The 23437-nt window shown below is 33.4% G+C and overlaps 1 protein-coding gene across 2 annotated transcripts in view; it reads right to left on the minus strand.

The window, feature by feature from the left end:
• Nucleotides 1–21687: 21687 nt before the first annotated feature.
• LOC118192783 (putative RNA-binding protein Luc7-like 2) overlaps nucleotides 21688–23437 on the minus strand; it is a 57451-nt gene continuing 55701 nt past the window's right edge. For both annotated transcript variants that reach the window (XM_085819926.1, XM_035363800.2), the window contains exon 9: nucleotides 21688–21865. In XM_085819926.1, coding sequence (XP_085676052.1) covers nucleotides 21793–21865 — 73 coding nt within the window. In that variant the 3' untranslated portion in view covers nucleotides 21688–21792. The remainder of the gene's footprint in view (nucleotides 21866–23437) is intronic.

A 23437-nucleotide genomic window follows, 5' to 3' on the forward strand; every position in this document is an offset into this window, starting at 1 on the left:
AAAACCACTCCGGCTGTGAAAACGTTCTCGGATCGGGTAGTGCATAATAAAACTTATGCACAAGCTTTAAACACCGGCCTCGCTCCTGAATTTCTAACTGAAGCAAAACAAGTTGCAGCTGAGCTACGTATGCTTGTCTCTGCTCTAAAAGAAACTGGATTTACTCTGATGGCAAAATCAAACGTATCTCAAGATCATACTCCTGCAGCCCCTGTTAATGGCTAATTACATGAAAAAGTGTACTCCCGTACAAATAATGATATGGAATGCCTGCGGGCTACCCACCAAAATTACTGAACTGCACCATTTTTTAAGTGAGCATGATATTGACATTGCAATCATATCAGAGACTCATGCAAAACCATGCCAACGCCTGAGAATTGCAAATTATAATTCATACCGCTGTGATAGACTTTCACACAGAGGTGGTGGTGTGGCAATATATGTGAAACGTAATTATGCATCTTGTCTTATATCTGATTCAAGAAATTTTAATTGTGAGCAAACTACTGTGTGTGTCACTCTTCCTGTGTTTAATAACATCAATTTTTGTGCTGTGTATAACCCTCCAACGAATAGACTATGTGATAATTTTCTAAATAGCATTCTACCGGATGACATACCTACCCTTGCTGCCGGGGACTTTAATGCTAAGCATATAGACTGGAACTGTCGTCGAACAAACCTAAATGGTAAAATTCTCCATGAATATATTTTACAGCAACCGGTGGCGCTACATGCCCCACCAGAATACACGCGGCTTCATAATAGAATTGAATTTTCTGATATACTAGACATTGCAGTCTGTACAACGACTATCCCCGTTGCAATGGAAGTATTTCATGAATTGTCCTCTGACCACCTCCCCGTAATCGCAACATTAGGAGTGACAAAAACTTCTGAGTTCTCTACTAAGCGAATTACGAATTGGAATCTCTTCAGCAATATCATGAAAAATTCACCTCCTCGACTGCAAAATCTCAATACCAAACAAGGCATAAACACCGTAATTAATGCCTTAAGTGAAAGCATTCAAGGTGCAATTAAGGAAGCCAGTACTGAAATTACTAATCGTGATAAGGCTTTCAGACTGCCCCTTAATATACGACAGCTTATGAGAGAGCGAAATAGACTCAGGAAATGTTATCATTTAACGTGGGACCCGGCACTTAAACGTGAAATAAATCGTAAAAATAAGCAAATTCAGAAGGCCATTAAAACCTTCAAAGAAGAACTATGGGATGATAAAATGTTAAATCTGGATTCTAGAGAAGGTACATTCTGGTCTTTAATCAAAAATTTTAAAACTTCCTTCACAAGTAATCGACCCCTTTATGACAGAGGTAATATTGCCATCTCCATTCAGGAAAAGGCAGAAATCTTCGCAGCACACCTCCAAGAACAGTTCTCGCCAAATGATTGGCCAAATGACTCTGATTTCGAATTAAAGACCCTCCTACGAGTGAGGGATTGGCTCAACGCCCCTTCAGTCAGACTTCCGATTAAATATGCCACTCCTACTGAAACGACTAATATTATCAAACACCTCAGACAAAAGAAATCTCCAGGAATTGATGAAATCAGCAATACAGCAATTAAAAATTTGCCGCCTAACATCATCTGCAGCCTGACAAGTATTTTTAACGCTTGTCTTGCTCTTTCTTACTTTCCAATACCTTGGAAAATTGCTAAAATTATTTTACTACCTAAACCGTCTAAAGATCACACCCGACCAGACGGATATCGTCCTATTAGTCTACTGCCGGGCTTAGGCAAAATTTTTGAGAGAATTATCCTGAATAGACTGAAACCATATTTTCAGCATCTTCCGCCGGAACAATTTGGGTTCCGTGCTCACCTCTCAACAACGAAGCAACTTGTCCGAATAACCGAATTCGCTGGTGCAGCTCTGCACTGCAAACTTAATGTTGCTATACTCATGCTAGACGTGGCGAAAGCATTCGACCGCGTCTGGCATGAGGGCTTAATTGCTAAATTAATTGACCTTCAACTGGACAGAGAACTCATTCTGCTAATCCATTGTTTTATCAGGGATCGGACATTCAGAGTCTCGGTAAAAAATGAATTATCCAGCACTAAAATAATGACTAGCGGTGTTCCACAGGGTTCTGTGACTGGCCCTATACTCTATCTATTCTACGTTTCAGACTTTCCGAGATTGCATTTAAATCATAATTCTATGCTAGCCTGTTATGCAGACGACACTGCCCTGGCAGTGAAGTCTGCTAACATCAATCATGCTATTCGGAAACTCCAAGACACTCTTCCCTCCATAGAACAATGGTGTGGATATTGGAAGATACGAATTAACGCTCAAAAATCGCAGCTCCTACTCATAAGGAAAAGGAAGAAAAATGTTCCGATCAGGCAAAGTGTTTATCTTTTTAACGAGGCTGTGCCTATCGTGAAACAAGCCAAATATCTGGGCATCACCATCAACGACAAGCTCACATGGCAGCATCACATCCAACAAATCAGGGATAAAGCGATTAAAGTCATGAAATGTTTATATCCTATGATAGGGAAATATTCAAAACTTTCGTTGGACAAGAAACGACTTATTTATCTAGCCACAACTCGACCCATCATGACGTAAGCTTCGCCAGCATGGACTACCGCTACGAAGGGTGAAATCCAAAAATTACAAGTTGTGCAAAACCAATTTTTAAGAATTATCACAAATGCACACCCGTATGTAAAGAACAAACGTCTCCATGAAGATTTAAAAATGGATACAATAGTGAATATTTAAGAACTAACACGGCATTTTATGACGCCGCTAAGGAGTGCCAACATATGGACATTTTCAACCTATTTCACTATGAAATTTTACACGAGGACAGGCACCTCCGTCCATATGCCGCTTTTCTACTCAGTGGAAACCAGGATTTTCCAACATAATTTGTGTTTTTAAGTATGTAGTACTCTGAAAAACTTATTTGACTTGTAAATAATGATGTTTAGAAATCTTAACCGGATGATCATGTGACACACACAGCCACGCCCACAAGATATTATTTATATTTTTCCTGTATATACTATTTTACTTTTTGGAATCGTATTTTATTTTCTGCATTTATGACTGCAACACACACCTTTTATGAACTGATTTAGTACTATTTTATGTATAACTATTGTAAAACTTCAGATTTACAGCGCTACAATGCCTGGATACCTCATCGCCAACCAGATGTCTTATCGCTCATCACGTGACATTGGTCACACCCCCTGCATCTGCTATCCTGTCTCCACGAGAACTACGTTCGGCATTTCCTTACCTGTAGCGCTCCTAGAAGCACCAAAGTTCGATAGCCGGAACACAACCTGCGATTTCGCAGGTTAATCGCGGCAAATAAAGCAAGTTGGAGTTGGAGTTGGAAGTAATCTACTATTTTATAAATACGCAGTTTTCTTTTCTCTTCTTAGAAAATAGCTTCAGTTATTTTTCGATCTCTCTCTCTCTATATATATATATATAAATCTATTCAGTGTCATAGATGAAATATATCCTCAAATTACAATAATGTAGAAAACACTTAACATCTTAGGGCGTCTTTAATTTCCTGACAAATCCAGAAAATTCTAATTCCTCCCCCCCCCCTTTTTTTTTTCAAAAGAAAAATTTGTCACTTTTGAATAAAAAATATAAAAATCCAAAAGCTTTCAGATTTTACATTACACTCAAAGGCGTTTTGTGTACTACCTTTGTTTATTAAATATCATGTTCTTCGCACTTAAACCATAATATTCAGTTCAACAGCATTATCGCAAAATAATTTTAAAATAAAACTAGGAAATGTAAAGACTGAAACCCTTCCATTAAAACGGGCATTAATTGCCTGATAAGGGAAAATCAGATCACTTAGTGATCACAGGAAACAGTAATCAAATTGTCAACCTCAATCTGGAGGATGTTCACTTTGGAACTTTGCTAGAAATCTCAAACGGGTCTACCATCAATCACTCTTGACAAATCAGAACAAAGAATGGATGACTCTAATCATAAGAAATGGAGATAATTTTTTTTTTTTTTTTTTTTTTTCCCGTACAGTGCCTTTGCTTACTTTTAAATCGTTGAGTTTGATAATCAAAAATTCGTTAAAGTTTTACAAAATATGAAATCGATAATGAAACAAATTCCAAATTTGGGCTTCCAGACAGTGGCGTAAATAAGGGTATGCAAGGAATGCCGTCGAATAGGGCCCGAAGGCTTAGGAGGCCCTTAAACGTCCTGCTGAACTACATTTACATGTTTAAACTTAAAAGACGGATTCTATTACATATATATAGGAGCTCTAATTAATTTTCTCCTGATAAGTTCGGAATTGGAGTTTCAGTAAAAGGAGATGAATTATTATTTCGATATTTTTTATCTTGTATTTTTTGCCCCTTTGGCTTTTCATTTCTATTGTTAGAGGTTTACTGCTATGAATTCTTATTTTAATTTTGATATGTTTGGATGTTGATTACTAATATTAATACAGCTGAGGAATAACCTTGCTTTGACGCCAATTTACTTTTAACTTTAGAATCTTTAAGTATATATATAATAGAATTCGTCTTCCTTTAAATTTTTAAGGGCTCTCTTCCTATATGGTGCAGTGACGCAATTCCGTATATGACGCAGAAAAGAAGCCCTTGGAAGCGCATGAAATAGTTAAATTCAGTATTTACAAAAGTTAATATTCCATCATTCGACTATGAAATAGCAACTTCGTGACCTACCCCAGTTCAGGCATAGGAGTCAGCAGAAAATAAGGAAAAGTTCCTTTGTATTTCTTAGTCTCTTACCTGAAAATTATTAAAGGCGACCACCTGAAGGAAAGGTTTCTCCCTTTGCAATCCCAACTCAAAAGGGAGTGAAAGTGGAAATTAATTGTAACTATTTATTATAATGTAATTATTTTGTATATTAATTTATATCTATATAATTCGTTATTATGATCGAATAATTAATAGACACATTTTCTAAGTATAAATAAAGAAGTAACTAGGCAGGATTCTGGTATTTAATTTCAAATGACCTTTGCAAGTTAAGATAAAACGTGGTATATTATTTGCAGTTCGAAATTTTGATAGTATGTCATTCCGAAGCGTTTAATTTTTTTCATATATTGAATCTGTTACTAGCACTTCCATTAAACCCAAATCCAAAAATAAAGACTAATACTAAGTTTGAAATTGAATTTATTAATGTGAATGATTTTTATAATTTAATATAACATGCATTGCGTTGGTTCACTATAAACGGCATATCACTTTTCAAATTGTTGCCACAAAATAATTTCACCCTGTATTATTTTTAAAGAAATTAAATAAGGAAGAATCTGCATTAATGTATGTATGTTTCTTGCACTGTGACGAAACAACGTTACCTAGAATGTTTGAATGTATGGTTTTCACAATATAAAAAAGACGATGCAATCGCACCAGGAGGCAGAGATAGGGGCGGAAAAATTTTGGATTTAGAAGTATGGAAAATTCCAAAATGGCAAAAGTTAAAAGCGGATTGATTTTTTTTCTCTTTTTTAGATTAATAATCTGGAGTGGGAAATCATTCGTAAGTATCAATTGCTAACTCCAGAATTTATGCTTTCCTTTTTAAAGGAGACAAAATGATTGACGTAAGTTAGGCAGTCGTGGCATGAAAGGATTTTGCCCCACCCACATGTCGAAATGGTGTCATGGTCCAGAAAATGCAAAGAATTTATGACACCACATTTAGAAAAGAGAGATTTCTCGTTTCTTAGGGATCTTTGAATGAATTCAAGGTCAGAGAAAATAGGGGCAAGTTTTATGCGACAAGCTAAGAACACAAAGTTTCATTCTGGTTGCTTAAACAATAAGCAGCAAATATTCCAGTTAATTTTTTTTTCATTAAAATTTATCAAAATTCATGATTTCTTCACTCATGGGGAGAGGAAATGGAATGGATGAATATTTTAGTTGAAATAGTGAGTAAATCACTATTTATCCAATTTTTCATATCAAAATTTTCGAAATATTCTCCCATTGCAGATAAAGTGCAGGTTAAAAATTCTTTAAAAATTCCAAAACGAGAATTAAATCTGAAGGCATATAACTCCTAAAATATATCTTATTTACTAAGCATATTTTAATGCTTGAGGATTTACATGATTTGCTTTAAAAAAGAGAACAGGTGTGCTGTTTCTTAGCCTGTAAATTACCCAGCTGCCAAAAATTCACACTAATCTGTAAAAGATAATTCTGAAAATATTAAATTTGTTTTGAAAGAAATATTTTAATTTCCCTTCGTTTGAAAAATATAATAAATTACAATTCGTTTTAACAACGTGAAACATTTAATCGTAGAATTAAGTAATGCGCAATAATTTGTATGTTATTTAAACGGAACTGAATTGAATTACTATATAATAATAAAGCACTCGAGGAATATTTGCCTAAGGGAAAGAACGCCTTCGTGGAGTACTTTCTAATCGTTATTTGAAGTGAAACTTTAAAATTTACACTTTTGCTTTTAATTTATTTTAATTTTTATTCTACTTTTACTTTCCACAGCATTCAGTAAGTGAAATCATCAATATTAATATAATAATGATAATAAAAATGACATCATACAACTAAAAGAATATACTACTTCGTAAATTTAGATAAATTAATTACTGAAAATATTAAGCATATCAATGGCAGCGTTGAACTAATAGTTTTAAATTGCCTTTCAACATCTGAAAGAACACGAATTACATTGCAATTTTCACTACAGACGAATGGAATATTTCAGAACAGAATTCTCCTCCTTTATTACAATATTTCAATAATTTTCACAATTAAAAAATTTAGTTAAAACGTTTATTAGTAAATGATGCGATTTTCACTCATAAAATCTCTTTTAGCATTATTCTCATTCATTTTGGCACCACTGCGTAGCTAAATAGGTTCTGTTAATATATGTTCCCATACATTATATCTATTTTTCATATTTTTGTCATTAATAAATTAATGTTTAAGATAAAAAATTATACGGCTTAATTTATAAGAATTTCATTTTATTTTAAAAACTGGAAATCTGAAACAGAAATAGTTGTTTTAAGACGCAAATAAAAAAGATAAAAATAATCAAAAATATTAACGCTCCTAAAATATATCGTGATTTTTGCTTTTTAATCCACCTGGGGTAAAAAAAAAACCTATTTTCAGGGATCGCAGGCAATGAGATGGCAGATCAATTGGCCAATGAGGCAGCAAACAACAATAATGCGCAGGTGGTCTCAGCACTAATCCCGGCGTCATTTTTAAAAAGACAACTAAGAGACATGGGGAATAAACAATGGCAACACGAATGGGAAAATGGAGATAAGGCAGAAGGACTTTCGAATTCTACCCTGTAGTAGATAAAGAATGCTTACAGGCCATACCCCTTTGGTAAACTATATCACGGGGCATGGCCCTTTTCCCACCTTCTTTTATAAGCGTGTGTGTGAGGGGAAATTGGCTCCCTCGACTACTACGTGTTCAACTGTAGCCTCACGACGAGCCACTACCTACCACATCCCACTACGGGTATAGTACCTTACAAGAGATTCATTATCAAACACCCACCTGCGATAAGAAAAATATGTAATATTATACAGCAGCTGAGCGCCCTAGGGCAGGATGTCTGCCAACCATCGTAGGAATAATAATAGCACACACAGCGCAAGAATTTCATGTGGTTTATCCTTTGTAGGCAAACTCATACAATAGGAGACTTTCACAAATGATCTTTATGCATTCAGGATCGAATAAGTGCACTGGAAATGCAAGAGGTGTAGTGAATACATGTACAAATATGTACTGTGTACGAACTATGTACTACAACGAACTATGTGCTGTGAGCTAAGTACAAACGCGTAACGATCGCACACTGCGGCATGTATAGGGCACTATGGAATAAACCAATGTTCTAACTACCTCTGTAGTATTCACTGCACACAATAATCAGTGCTAAACTCTGTATTGAGGTAAAGCAATTTATGTGTGATGCAGATTAAAAGAACACCATGTATGCAACATGTAATAGGCAAACTGCGTGAGATGCGCGTGTACAGCATATGTGTACTTAAAGTAACACAATAAGTGTTAAATGGTACTGTATAGTATTGTAAATATGTAAGTGTTAACAGTATATGTGTCTCTATTGTAACTTAGCAGGTGTTATATAGTACTGTATAAAATTGTATAAATATGTAAGTGTATATATTAACCATACTGCTCTGCAACGCATAAATTCAATATATTGTGCCCTGCAATGAATTACATGTAATCAGAGAGGAAAACAGTAACTTGTATAAGAAATGCCGTAAAAGGAAGTAACGAAACAATCTAAGAACAGGGTAATAATCTATAAACAATATAGCAAACCAAGCGAATTCTAGAATAAACTAATAATACCGGTAATAAACACCCGGTGCGTCCTTATGGGGCCCCAGGGAGTTGTTGCGTCTGGATGGGGGGGCGTGGGGCATATTCCTGTTTACCTCTAGGCGTCCCCGTCCTCCGTCACCTGTCTACCAGAGTTGTCAGCATGTATCTATGTATTTAACCATTTTATTAAGTATCTATTCTATATTTGAATTACTGAAATTGCATACTATGTATCTGCATATTCTGTGTCTGCATCTTTACAAACTCATGCTTGCACTAGTATCCTTGTGTCAGAATATATCTATGTATTTAATATCTCATACCTTCACGCATATGTATTTCAAATAACATTTTAATAAGCACCTATTATATATTAGAATTAGTGAAACTGTGTACTCAGTATCAGAGTATTTTCTGTGGCTGCATCATTATAAACTCATGTATGCATTTATATCATTATGTCAGCAAATAGCTATGTATTTAATATCTCCTATACCCACGCACGTGAACCTTGTATAACCATGTATAATATGTATCTATTATTTTAATGAATCAGTGAAATCGTGTATTCTGTATCTGTGTATTCTTTCATAAGAACTTTCAATATCTATGCAACCCAGCAATTAACACTATGTATTAGCATCTATGTTTCCCTTTGCACCCGTGAATGTATCTATGAATACAACATATTTGTATTAGTTTCAGTGTAATTGTATTAATGTATTAGTGATTTCTGTATTTGTATTAGTGTAACTGTATTAATGTATTTGCATTTATGAACTAGCGAACTCTGTACCTGCGTTCGTATCAGTTATATCTGTATTTGTACCGTTATATGAGTATGTATTTTCTGTTTCTATATTCGATGTCAACTAACTACCGTACTTCTGTAGACTAACAAGCAAATGTAATACTCGTCTGCCCTTGTATGATCCTGTAATTTTTATTTAAGATCAAAATAAACTCCCGGTGGGGCCTCCTGGGGCCCCAGGGAATTGTTGCTACTAGTTAGTGGAGGACGCGGGACATAAGCCTGCTTTGCGTCTGTGATACGTCATGCGTCCTCGTCCTCCGTCACCTGTCCCCGCCTTCTAAGAACTTGAATTCCCAAGAAAATGGGTGCTACAAAAAGTCATTTATCGCCATGACTGCAAGCCTCTATTTTCGTTTATCAATATTGTAAAAATTGTGCATAGAAAGAATTGGATAATAATATTTTAAGCTTTTTACCACTTTCAGAAAGTTTTCTAATCAAAAGTAAATTTGAAAATGAAACAATCAACATATAACATTAAAACTTATTGTTTTTCATTGATAAATAATTTCAACATCTATTTTCCTGAGAATCATGAAAAGAAAACTGGCTTAGAAATTCATTTTGCTCAAATAAAGGGAAATTTTGTCTTGTGAAGAAAAAGAACAATTGATAGAAATTTCCTGTGATTGAACTCTAACTGAAGATTTAAAAAGTAACACTCTGGTTAAATTTTGGCTATACCAAGAAAAAAACTTTAAAGGAATTTCAAATAAAGCTATTAAGTGTGTGTCGTCTTTTTACACAACCTATTTGTGTGAGGAAGGATTTTCTTCCATGTTACATTTGAAAAATAAATACAGAACAAAATTGAAAATGAATCCTAATTTACAGTTAAAACTAAGTGAAGTAAGAACAGACATAAAAAAACTGACCTCTCTTAAACAAGACCAAATTTCATATTAAATTTTAGAATTAAAGTACTATTAAAATGGTAACCAGCTTATATATTTCCTTGCATATTAAAGTCGCTAAACACTGGTAGTTTTACCTGGGTTCGATTCCTAATGAAGAGGTACCCTGCATGAGTGTTTTCATGGTTTTCCTCATGTGTAACCTAGATGCTAAACAATTTCTCTTAGAAAGTCCTCCACGAAGATATCCTTTCTTATCTACAAAAATTCCACTAAACCATCTGAAATATTTCTCTAAGAATAACTTAATAAAAGGAAAATGATCAACAAACCGTACCTTTTACACACAACAGTATTTTTACTGCCAGTCTTAAGCCTGGAAAAGTGTGAAAGAAAATTGGATTATTTTCTGTATTAATTCTTAAGTTAATAATTTTAGTAATAAAATTTATTAAATTTCATAATCGTAGTATGAATTTTAAGGGATCTTCATAGATTTCGAGAATATCACTATTTTTCGTGAATATTGAATTCACCACTTTAATATTCCATCATCACAGTAGACCAAAATTGTTTGGTAAAGTTCACTGTGATTTTGTAAAACCAGTGTTTCCCAAGTTTTTGATATTGTGCCCATGCGAATAAGTTTAATTTAATTGTGACCCTAATTTACATTTGGAACTGCAAGTGACTCACAAAGTAAAGTGTCTGTTTAAAAATAAACTAGATGAATAGGAGACTTGGAAAAAGGCATTCTAAAATGAAACAATATTAAATAATCTGAAAATAATTAGCAATTTCATTACATATATGTAATGAAAGCACACCATATTTGAATACTCGATGATAAGTAACTTAGAATGATGAATTTGCAGATACTATTTTACAGAAATCCAACTGAGGAATAAATGTTCCACTGAGGTCAGCAGCATGTAATCCAATCCTGTACGACTAAAAAGTGTCATAAAAGCACAATTTTGGAAGCCCTGATGTCAGAACACTGAGATGTAGATGCGAAGAAATACTGATGGCGTAGATACTTGATGTTTAAAGTGTTGACCCATATTGAAGAGGAACGAGTCAAGCCAGATTAAATTCCTTTTTCTTTTATTTAAATTCATATTTGTGGTCAAAATTCACTTGGTACTCTAATCATGCCTATTCCGAAAACAATTTTGATACTATTGCGATAGAAGCAAACATACATGATTGCAACAGCATCTTAACAGAATGAAAGGGTAAGCGAGAAGAGAGAGTCTCAGTAGTAATGTAGAGGAAGAAGATTGGAAGTCAGAAAGTTTTGATTTACTATTGCTCTTTGATTGGGCAAGAGATATCTACATTAGGCGTTATGTAAGATCGCAGGATTGATTTAAATGGCGCAGTTTACACTTATAGCACTATTTCTAAGACTGAGAGAGGAAGTCCCCAAATTAAATAAAAAATAAAAGTGGTTATAGCCAATTAAAATTAGAAGTTTGCTTTCATATTTTTTATCTTGCAAATATATATAATGAAATTGCTATATATATATGCATATAGAGAGTGACTGATGGATAGGTAATTAATAAATAATAATTAAAACAAAATTATATCATGTATGAATATAAATATTTATAATATATGCTGTATAACTACTTACCTTTACTGCACTCTGTCTCTTTCTTATATATACATGTAAATTGTTATAAATGATTGTAACAAATATATGCAATTACTGCTGCCCTATATTTTGGGAACTTCTGTGCTACATTGGTTGTTGAAATTTTAAATGCGTTGAATCACTTTTCATTGCGTTCATTGCATTCATTTCATGCGTTGAATCACTTTTCATTGCGTTGCCACCAAATATCATCGCCCTGTACTATATTTGAAGAAATTAAAAAATGAAGAATCTGCACAAATGTATGCATGTTTCTCGCATTGTGATAAAACAACGGTACCTATAATTTGAATACCTAAATTTTGAATAATGTAATCCTCCACCCAAATATCTGGAACCCCAAATTTGGATTTTGGAATTTGTTTTATTATCTATTTCATATTTTGTAAAACTTTTAACGAATTTTTGATTAACAAACTCCACGATTTCAAAGCGAGCAGTGGCAACACTGAAGAAGAAAAAAAATTTCCAGCGCGTGAGACCGTGTATTGGAAATTCTTAGGATATGCTCTTTTTAAATTATTTTGTGATATTGCTGTTGAATTGAATTTTATGGTTAAAGTGCGAAGAAATGATATTTAATAAATAAAGGTAACACACAAAACATTAAAAAAAAGTCCCTTTGGGCATAATATAAAATCTGAAAACTTTCAGATTTTTCTAAAATCATTTTACAGTAATTTTTGAATTAAATCTTTGAAACTAGAAAATCTACCATTGATGATTAATAAATTTATCAATGATTTCTTTTAATTTGTTTGGATATTCTGATGAGTGCAGGTAAAGCATATCCATTCAATCGAGATTCTGATGTTATATTTCTCAATGACAATCTTTTGCGGTTGGGGGGGGGGAAGATTCGTTTGGCTAGGACAAGCTTTTTGAGAAACTGTAATGGTATTCGAGGTGTGTTTCTCCTAATTTGCATTTCTTTTCGTAATGAAAATTTATTCTGAAAGATTTCCTTGTAACTCACCTCTGTGTAGAATTTCAAAAGAATACATTGGTATTATTTTTACTTTAGGAAACTATCTTTTAGTCCATTGCCAAAATTCATCGTAGAGTCTAAACATCTCTCTCCCCTTTTGAATACAGCTTAGCTTCGTTCATTGAAATATCTGAGATCGTATAGTACATTTTTCGAAAAATTTTTAGTTTTCCTAACATTTCGGAAGGGGCCAAGACCTAATCAACCTCTACTAGGTAACCCCTTTGGGAAAGGGGTTAATGAAGATTGATGATTTCAATGAAATGGAAAAAATTTTAAAAACTGCGGAAACAAGGAGACACCACAGAAAGCTTCGCAAATTTCTTTTTGCCTTAACGCTATTCAGGTAGAATAAAAATTAATAAAAAAAACTTATGCTGAAAATTATTCGGAGGGAAAAAGGAAAATTTGCATAATCTTTCCTTTAAGTGTTTTAAAATGCAGCTCTTTTCTTAAGATTTAGTATGAAAATTTTCTTTGTTACATTTCATTTTCACTGGGCATTCAAGGATTTTTCTAGATTCTGCATTTGAAGGAGATTATATTTTGCTTTAATACTCATTTCGTTATTCTAAATTTTATTTGATGCAGTGATTATCCATTAATTGCAGTCAATTTTGTCATTTTCTCAAAATTTTATATTAATGAAAACCCGATTGGGCAAGGGGGGGGGAATGTCTTATTTCAGGAAGTGCCTTTTAAGCATAACGAAAATAAAACTAACAGTTCATTTATGGTGAAAACACAGGAGTCTGCCGATTTTACTGGAACAGCTGAACACTAGTTAGTTCGACCCGGATTCAAATTCCAACGAAAAAAAGGGAGCTCTTAAGACTTCCCAACTTGGTGTGACTGCATTAAACATGACGCCTGGGCATGTTTTCCTATCTCAAACCGAATACAATTAAAAATTTCATAATCATTCCCTTAACCGAAAATCTGAGTGATGTTGGCGAAAAAATACCTTAACTGAAAATCTGAGTGATGTAGGGATTAAAAACAAATTACCACCACATTTGTTGAATGGGAGAGAGAGATATCATCCTTTAGGAAGGAAAATGCGGAATCGTTTCCATAGTAAAATGACCGACTCCGACTATAAGTACATAATTACAGTCTCAATAAAGAGTAGATAATTATAGTCTCCAAGTTCATATATAATTACAAAGTACTAAATAGCTAAATGAGGGTTTAAAGTAGCCATTGGACTTTTAATATTATTTGCATCAGTAAAGTTATTATTAGAAATTTTTATCACTGAATTTATTAATTAGCCTGTGGCTATTGTGAAACCTTTTGGTTAAATGATAATAATGTGTCCTTAAATAATTTCTAATGGAGTTGGTTATCTACTGCACAATTATGGCAAGCAGCAAGAACTCCCAAAATTGATGCCATTCTTATAAGTGGCGAGCAGAAAAAGGAGCAGTTATTGATCAAGCAACGCGATAGGGAAGTAGATATTTGAAGAAAAAGAGATTGTTAGAATTAAGAACTTTTTTTAGAAGATGTAGCTAACCCTAATGTTTCACTAACAGAAAGATTGTGGAATTATCTTGCAGAATTGGAAACTCTTCTTTCTATACTGTTTACAGCCACAAAAAAGCTACAATCTGAAAAATTAACAGGACGCTTGTTTCTGTGAGAATAGAAGAATGTGATGTTTGTTCTTCCCGAAATAGAGGGCTTATTGCAGAAGGAATCATTTCCTCAAGGAAGAAAAGATAAACTAGTTTGCTAGTTAATGATATCTTGCTGGGTTCAATATATGTAGATCGAAAGCACCGAATTTTGTTGGATGATGAACAAATAAAAAAGGCAAAGAAAGCCGTCTCTGAACTGTCAGTAAGAATGAAATTATTCATAGCATAACAGCTATGAATAATATCAAGTATCAAGTAATCCTGATTGAGTATTCAAATCAGGATTCAGATTGCACACATTGCAAATGACTCTCTATCATCCTCTTTCAGTGATGGTTTAGATTTTGAGAAATATTTGGATGATATTGAAAAGGCTAAGCCAAAGCGAATGAAAATAAATAACCAAGAGCCTTTAGGTTATAAGGTATTTCTCCCACCTACTTAACAAGCCTTCGTGGTGTAGTGGTTTGCACGCTCAGCGGGTAATTGAGATGTCTGCGGTTCGATTTCCGGCGAAGGCTTTGCATATTTTCATCTTTCCTGCTTCCAAAATACTTAATGTCTCTGCAATGTATACAAATAAAAAAAATACAAACAAGATTTCTACACAAACCTTGCAGAAATAGAGAAATATTATCGCTCTTGCAAGACATCTCTTTTAGAACTTAAAGAAATCTATCCTGAAAAGTTATAAGAAGTAGGTCTAACAGTAACAGCTCTTCCTCCTACTCAAGTTAGTATGAAGACTCTTCTCAGCTCTGAAGATTATCAAATCGGACCTATAGTCCTCTATCAGAGATCTTGCCGAAGCTGTTTCTTAGAAATTATCTAATGCCAGTTATTCCATTTCATAATCAGTGCTAATTAATATACACAATGACATTATTTTTCTTTCTTGTAGCATCTATTACTCCTTTTATATTAAAATAAAATTTAAGCTGCAATACATGTGTATATGTTTACATATAGGTGAGGGAATCGGAGTCAGACATTTTCTCTACCGACCATACAGCCGTGTATTCTTCAAGGGTATAAATTAATTTGTTTTACAGATGAAAGTAACGGGAATGTTAAGGTTGGATTTTCTTTTGCTGTTTATGAAGATAAATAAGAAAGCGATTTCAAACAGAACATAATTAATGATAAGCTTACATAAATTTGCCGCAGCTGGCAGTATTGCTTGCTGGGGAAAATTTTTATGTATTTTAGTCAACTTAAACACCTTTTCAAACTGATGCTATAACAAATATAGTTTCAGGTTCTCTTCTGTGACTTAATAAATTCGATTTTGATTTATTATCCCAGAACGACTATTAATTTCGTTTTGGCATTTTGCATTGGTTCACTATAAATGTCGGTTCACTTTTCAGATTATTGCCACTGAATATCAGAGCTTGTATTATACTTAAAGAAATTAAATAATGAAAAATCTGCATAAATGTATGCATGTTTCTCGCAATGTGATAAAATAACAGTACCTAGAGCAAAACCCCTATGGAAAAAATTTTCCTGGGCCCCTCCTCCAATAAATTTAATGTGCTTAAAAATAAAAATAAAAAAATAAAATTAAAAAAAAAAAAAAAAATCAAGGATTCCACGAGCCAGTGTTTTCATCATGATTTTTATCACATCTGAATTATTTGTTAAAAAGTTAAGCATAACCTTAGGGAACGAGTTAGCATTAAGAAAAGTAAGAAAGCCTAGATTTGCATATAAAATCCAAGAGGTTTTACATACAAATATGTTTTGAATTTTTATATAAAATCTGCACCAATCTAAGTTTTTTTTCGCTTAATTTAGCAAACTTAAATAACTGGTTATATTATAAATTGACAGACAAGATAATAGGTAAACGCACAGAAAAGATATTATACTAATATATAGTTCTCTGTGATTTATTCAGCTTACGAACAAGACTTATGCAATAGTATACAAGTAATAAATAAGAACTTTTATAATACAGCACACGTAAACAGTACTACCCAGGCTTTGTTTTTATTTTTGAGAATCAGAGGGCCACATAAATCTATGCCGCTTGAATTGTGTCTAATGGTAATTGAATGGGTGCAGTAGTTGGAGGTTTTGCTGAAAATCATTTACAACGGATGCACTGTTTCACTACTGATCTAATTCGGAGTCTTGCACCAATGATCCAGAATTCTTCTCTAATTATAACAGTTAATGCTTGTACGCTAGCATGAGAATGCTTTAAATGGTAATCTCTAATTAAACAATCAACAATATAATGCTTAGATTGTAATAAAATCGGGTACCAGAATGCATAAGAATCATCTCGTTCAGTGATTTTCGTTTTTACTCTTCTTAAGCCACTCTGATCTCGTACGGTCAAAAGACCATTGATGGAGTCTCTGGAAAACTCTCCCCCTGAACAAGTGAAAGAAGTATAATTTTAGATTCCTGTATCTCGGAAGCAGACAGAAAAGGCTCTTTATTTACAATTTTCTTTTGATAAATCTCTTTATCCAACCTAAAACTCTTAACATTTTTTTAAATTTAGAGAACTTCTCACACCACTTAACTTTATCCGCTTTTGTAGTTATACTAAGATTTACATTTAAATTTATGCCTTTCCTGCACTCTGAAAAAGCTAAAGTTTCATTTGGCTTAATTTCTAATTTTGGCCAGCTATCTCCAGGGCCTTTGAGACAAAGAGGCCCTCTCCACCAATTTAATTCGGAAAACTGAAGATGGGAACAACCACGAGAAGGTAAATCAGCTGGGTTAGAATGGCCCGGTACATATGACCACTGATTTGCTTTGGTGAAAGCGCGAATTTCCTTCACACAATTGCCCACAAAAGTTCCCCACACATCATTTCTTAGAATCCAAGATATGGTCGTGGTGGAATCGGTCCAAAAATATTTCGGGATGTCATCTAATGTAAGAGCTTCTGTCACATATTTGGAAATATGCACACCCAAAAGACAGGCCATAAGTTCTAGACGGGGAATAGCAAGTTCTTTTAAGGGTGCGACTCTTGACTTAGCCACTAATATAAGTTTCGCATCTCAAAAATATTACCGTAGCATAAGCATGCTGGATAGCATCACAAAATACATGAAGTGTCCAGGAACTTCTATCTCCAAAACCTATACGTCGTGGTATTCTCAACTTATTCAAAATTTGTAATTTATTATACCACCTCGAAAATTTACTTTTGATACTATCTGGTAATGGAGTATCCCAGTCTGCTTTTATCGCCCAAATTTCCTGTAGCAGTAACTTTGCAGGCAATAAAACAGGTGTCAAGAAACCCAAAGGATCAAACATTGTCTGCGTTAATGACAAAACCTCTCTTTTAGACAAATTGTCCGAAACCAATACAGTCTTAATTTCAATATAAGGTTATCTTCTGTCCCACATAATCCCTAAAACTGGTACAAAATTCTCCATTGTGGACTCAGTGCACAAAGCACTTTGGGTTAGTTCCACATCTTTTTATACTGGGCCATAGGTCCACATACCACTTAATTCTACTGAAATATTAGCTGAAGCCATAAGTCCATTTTTGCTTCAGCTAATATTTCACAATATTCACAAGCTCCTTTTCGTTATTAACAGAAGTCACACAATTATCAATATAAAAGGATTTATTTAATTTCTGAGCAATAGAACTTTGTTCCTTTGGCACTTGTGCCAAATGAACTGAAATAACCGCTCCTAATAGAAAAGGGCTGGACTTTCTCCAAAAACTACCCTCATATGACGAAAAACCTTCAGCACATTTTCTTTCTCCCACCATAAGTCCCCTATCTTCTTTCCGTAATTCAATGTGTCAAAATGCATGCCGGTTATCAGAGGTTATGCCAAAGCATTTTTCTCTTAAATCTTAACAAAATTGAAGGGATTTCTTCTATTAAATTTGGTCCTTTTACTAAGTAATCATTAAGGGAGGGTGATCTATTAACTTTACATGATGCGTCAAAAACAAGTCTTATCGTAGTTGAGACACTGTCTGGTTTAAATACTGGGTGATGCGGTAAGTAGTGCCCTTTAGAATTCAGTTCAGCATCTGGTACTATTTCAATTACACCCTCCTCCATCCATTAAAAATTCTATCATAATCTTCATATTTGACGTCAAATCGTCATGTAGCGGAAAAAAGACTGTTCAGTGTCACCCAAAAACTCAAGTATTCTATCATACTTGGGTTTTCGGGTGACACTGAACAGTTTTTTTTCTGCTACATGACGATTTGACGGCATTCTGCATTATATACTAACCAAGGTAATCCGACACAATAATGACCATCTTCGTTTCTGGAAAGAGAGTTTAAAAATTGTTTGTGGGCAATTTCTTCCTCAGCAGCGTTAGTTGAATTCTGGTGAGCATCTAATATTCCGATCGTTTCTAAGCTCCAAAGATCGGAGATTTTAAAGTCGTGGCCCACTAAACTTGCACACAAAATGGAAGCATCTTTATCTTTGTGATTAACAAATTCCTCCGATACACCACAAACTGTCCAACCAAGTTTCTTGTGCAGACTACTGTTAGTCCTCCTTTTAATTGTTTTACTGATCCCGTGAGAATTTTTCCATAAATATCACTACCGATAAGCATTTCTATTTTTGGACAATCGGCTCCCAAATCCGACAACCAAATGTTGTTTCTTTTTAATTCTTTTAATATCGGACCCTTGGGTACCCGAGGTATATCCCGCATATTATGTCTTGATCTAAAAATTCAAATTCTATATCTGAATACTTATGCCGACTGGCTGAACATAATTTCTCCTCATATTTGTTATGCAACTTTGCTTCTGCTCTGGCACCTCCAAATAAAGTAAGAGCAACATTTTCTTTGTAAATAATTGGTAACTCCAATTCAGTGGCTAATGATTTCAAAATATATGATTTCTGGGAACCAAAATCTAAAAGTACTCTAACATCTTTATGCTTTTTGACACCAGCTACTCTTCCGCATAAAGTCATTAAAGCTACGTCAGTGGTACAAGTTTGCCTGGTTGTAGCCGTAGGTATGTTGTCTATTTCTGATTTTTCTGTAGGAGGTTCAGTTTCATTATTAATGTCTGGAGACAAAATAATTGAGTGTGATTTACCACAAGCAAAACACCTAACAAACTGTTTACAGAACTTTGCCATATGATTTGGCTCCAAGCACTTTAAACAACATTTTTTCTCCTTAATTTTAGAAATCCTTTCCTTAAGAGATAATGAACGTGCATCGTAACAATTTTTATTATCATGCATTTTACCACAAATAATACAAGCATGTGTTCTGGTTGTATGAAAACCTGTGGCAGAATTTAAATTTACCTTTTGTTTCCCCGTTTGCTTTATCATGATATCCTTCTTTACGACTAACACAATCGAGTCCATTACACACCAATTTTAATCTCTCCTAACCCTCCCCTTCAGACTTTAAAAATTTCATCAAGTTGGTGAGGTGGGAAAGATCAGTTCCTTCAGGCTAATTAAAGAGCGAACTCCTTTGCCACGCCTTTAAAACATTCTCTGCGAGACACGATTCCACCATCGGAAATAACCACGATGTGTTTTTGCTCGATTTAAGACATAAAGACTTTAAGGCTCTCAACTGAGCTTCAATTTTATCATACAGTTTATCAAGAGGTAATTTATCCTTGTGATCTGCCTTCACATTAGAAACAATTAATTTAATTAGTTCCCTAACATACACTTCTACTAATAATTCAGGTTTCCCAAAACTTTCCTTCAAAGCTAAAACGGCTTTATCATAATTTTCCGAAGTCACCTGATAGCTTTCAACGAATTCTTTAGCACGTGATCTGGGCTTCATACGCTGAATCAAATAGGAAAATTTGTCACTTTCATATAAATCAGGGTCAGTGTGAATTTTCTCAAACTGCGACCAAAACGGTAGCCAATTTATCAATTCCCCATCAAACTTCTTAAGTTCGATTTTCGGAAGTCAATACTGTTTAATCTTACTACAACAAATACCAGCACCATCATTTGGTTGTTTCTAAATTGATTTCATCTGAAAATTGCAATTTTTTATTAATTTGCCAAATTAGTGTTATGAAATCATCAGAATACACCTTGCGACTTTTGATTTTAGTAACATCATCCTCTTAAGTTTTCCCGTCTTCAGTTAACAAATCAAGAATTTTATCATCTACATTTTTTATATCTGAATATACATTTTGTAGTTTAGTAAGTTTATCTCGTACTAAATCTACAGAAAAATCTTCTTTTAGTAACTTTGTTTTTAAAATATTAGCAGTTTTTGCAAAAGAAGAGCGTAAACCTGCCCGTTTAAGTTTCAGAGCCTTTAAAACTTCCATAGTTAACTTTCAAAATAAAACAAAATGCTTTACAAAATAGTTTCGAATTTAAACTTAATTATACTTTAATACATCAAAAACTATCTATAACCATTAAAATAATTTTTTTAAAGTTTATTTCTTAGAGTCTTGTCGCGGGACGCTATTTTATGTTATTACTAAAACATAGTCTTATTATTAAATATCATTAAAATAAAAATACTTCCTTCACTCGTCCAGATACCGAGCAATCCAGAAAAACTAAAGACAAAACTTGCTCACTTACCTGGGTAGTGTGATGTTGAATCGGAATAAAAACTCTAAGAAGTTGATTTATCTAATTATATTCTATCTACACTACAAAATATATACATTATTTAACAATTTTCGAGAAATTTTTCTGGCCCCTAAAGTTATTACACATCTTAATCGGTTCACGTCACGAGGTCGAAAGGGAGAAACCCTTTTTCTCTTTCTGCTTCAATCATAGCCAACGCCATCTGTGTCTCGTACATAAAATGAAGATATTTGTTTTTAATGTTTGTAAGATACAACTAATCAGTTTCACAACAAATTGGCTCCATTTGCGAATTTTCTAGCGTGTTACTCACAGTAATGAAAATAATGTCCAGATTATTAAAATCTTAAAATTTTTTCTTCAAATTCTTGTCACAATAACACTAATTAATTAATGGGAATATCACTTTGAGTCCATTGCCCTATATATATTGTTGACTAAAAAATTTGCCATTTAATCTTAAAGGAAAAACTGCTTTCTTTTTTACTAAACACTTTGAAAGTAAATTACCCCATTACCAGTCTAAATAGCCACTATATTATCAAAAATATTTATTTAGCAAACTCTATACATCATACTCATGTTTGTTTATTATTAAAAAGAAATGCTTTTTCCCCAGAAAAGTGTGAGGAATTAACAAACCACATATAATATTTATGCAGAAAACTTTCCTCCTGATGATATATTTTGGGTGAAAAAGTGTTGAAGTGAAATGAAAATTAAAATAACTATCAGTCCACAAAACACATATACAATTTATTAAGAAGTGTCTATGGGGGAAAAAATCAAAATACACATACAAAGCTTTTAGAACCAGATACTGTTTCAAGGATGTCCATCTTACTCTTCGTAATTGTTCTCTTCTCTATCATTTCCTGCAGAATGAGAACGTCTGTGCTCTCGTGATCGACTTCTGAAAAAAAAAAAAAAAAAAAAAAAGAACAAACACCAAAAATTTTTAAGTCTTTTTGTTACATCACAAAATACCATTATCATTTACATCCATGGGATTTACTTTCTTCACACTTATTATCTTATTCAGCAAAATATTTCACTTTTCCATTTTCTATAGATGTTACCAGCAACATATGAAAGCCACCATTCTATAGAATACCCAGGCATTTTATAGAATGGTGAAAACTGGCTGGCAATATAGGAAACGATTGAAATTTCATATCACAAACTGGCAAAGTATAAAATATATCTTTGTTTCATTTTGAATATTCATACATTTAAGATAATCATCCATAATACATTCATTTCACAATTCCACACATTGTTTTCTTTAATAAGAAAGACAAAATTTCATTTTGTACAACTTTCAATTTTCTTTGTGTATTTTGGATAAAAGCTTTTTTAATGGCACACTTTCATTATTTCTTTAAGTAGCATTTGTATTTTTGAGGAATGCACATCTTTTAAATAAAGCTTTATTGTGAGCTTTTTTCATACTTTGCCTAAATAGCATTTGTCCTTCTCAGAGAATGCCTAGGGATAGTGCATAATAATTCTCATATTTTATACTTTGTCTAAAAATGCTAGGTATTTTATATTAAAAATGCTTAGGTATTTTATAGAATGCCAGCATTTTCTACATCGGCAGTAACATATAAATTCAGTGCTTACAGAATTGTGGACACAGCATTTGATTATCCTAGTGTTTAACAGTGGGACCATTCAATGGCAAACTCGGTTACACCATTTAATGGCATAGGTTTGTCAAGGTAAGAATCATTAAAAAAAAAAAAAAAGCTATGCTCTTGCTGGGACTCAAACTCTAAACTTTCTCAATGCTAACCTTATGCACTCTTCAGTTACACCATGAACGGGGTTCGTACACATTTCTGCACGTGGATATTCAGTACTTTTAAGGACTGCTAATGAAAAAAATTAAGGACCTATCAACAAATGAGATTTGAATAAATTAAAATCAATCAACTTATGTCTGAACTTCACTTTTGTAGTAACACTCTAAGAATAAAATAGATCCGTAAGTAGCATGCATTATTACACATAATTTAATAAACATATACAGTCAAAAGTCGTTAAGTCAAAAGTCGTCGGGACTTCGGCGATTCTGGATTATAGATCATCAGTTTAAATCTGGTAAGATGGCATGCAGAAATTATAAACTTAAAAATATGAAACCGTAATTTATGAAATAAAGAACAATTATGATCTAAAGGGTATCAAAATTTACAAAAAAAAAAAAAAAAGCTTAATATTTATTTGTTTACTTTATTAAACATTTCTTTCAATGTAAGTTGTTTAAGTTGCTTCGTTTTTTATGCGATAATACATTCTCTTTAATTCTATAAACAGACATAATTCCTTGTTCAGTTACAAAGTTTCGCTGTTCAAGTCCTATAATTGCCGTGTCTACCGACTAATTTGTCAATCGAAATTTTTTTGTTTTCAATAACCTCTGTCACTTTCTTCGCTATCGGAAGCGAATTATAATGACGAGGAATTTGATTTAAATCAT

This window comes from Stegodyphus dumicola, chromosome 1 (assembly GCF_044657685.1).
Source record: "Stegodyphus dumicola isolate Sdum_Otavi_A_Nest chromosome 1, ASM4465768v1".
Taxonomy (NCBI): Eukaryota; Metazoa; Arthropoda; class Arachnida; order Araneae; family Eresidae; genus Stegodyphus; species Stegodyphus dumicola.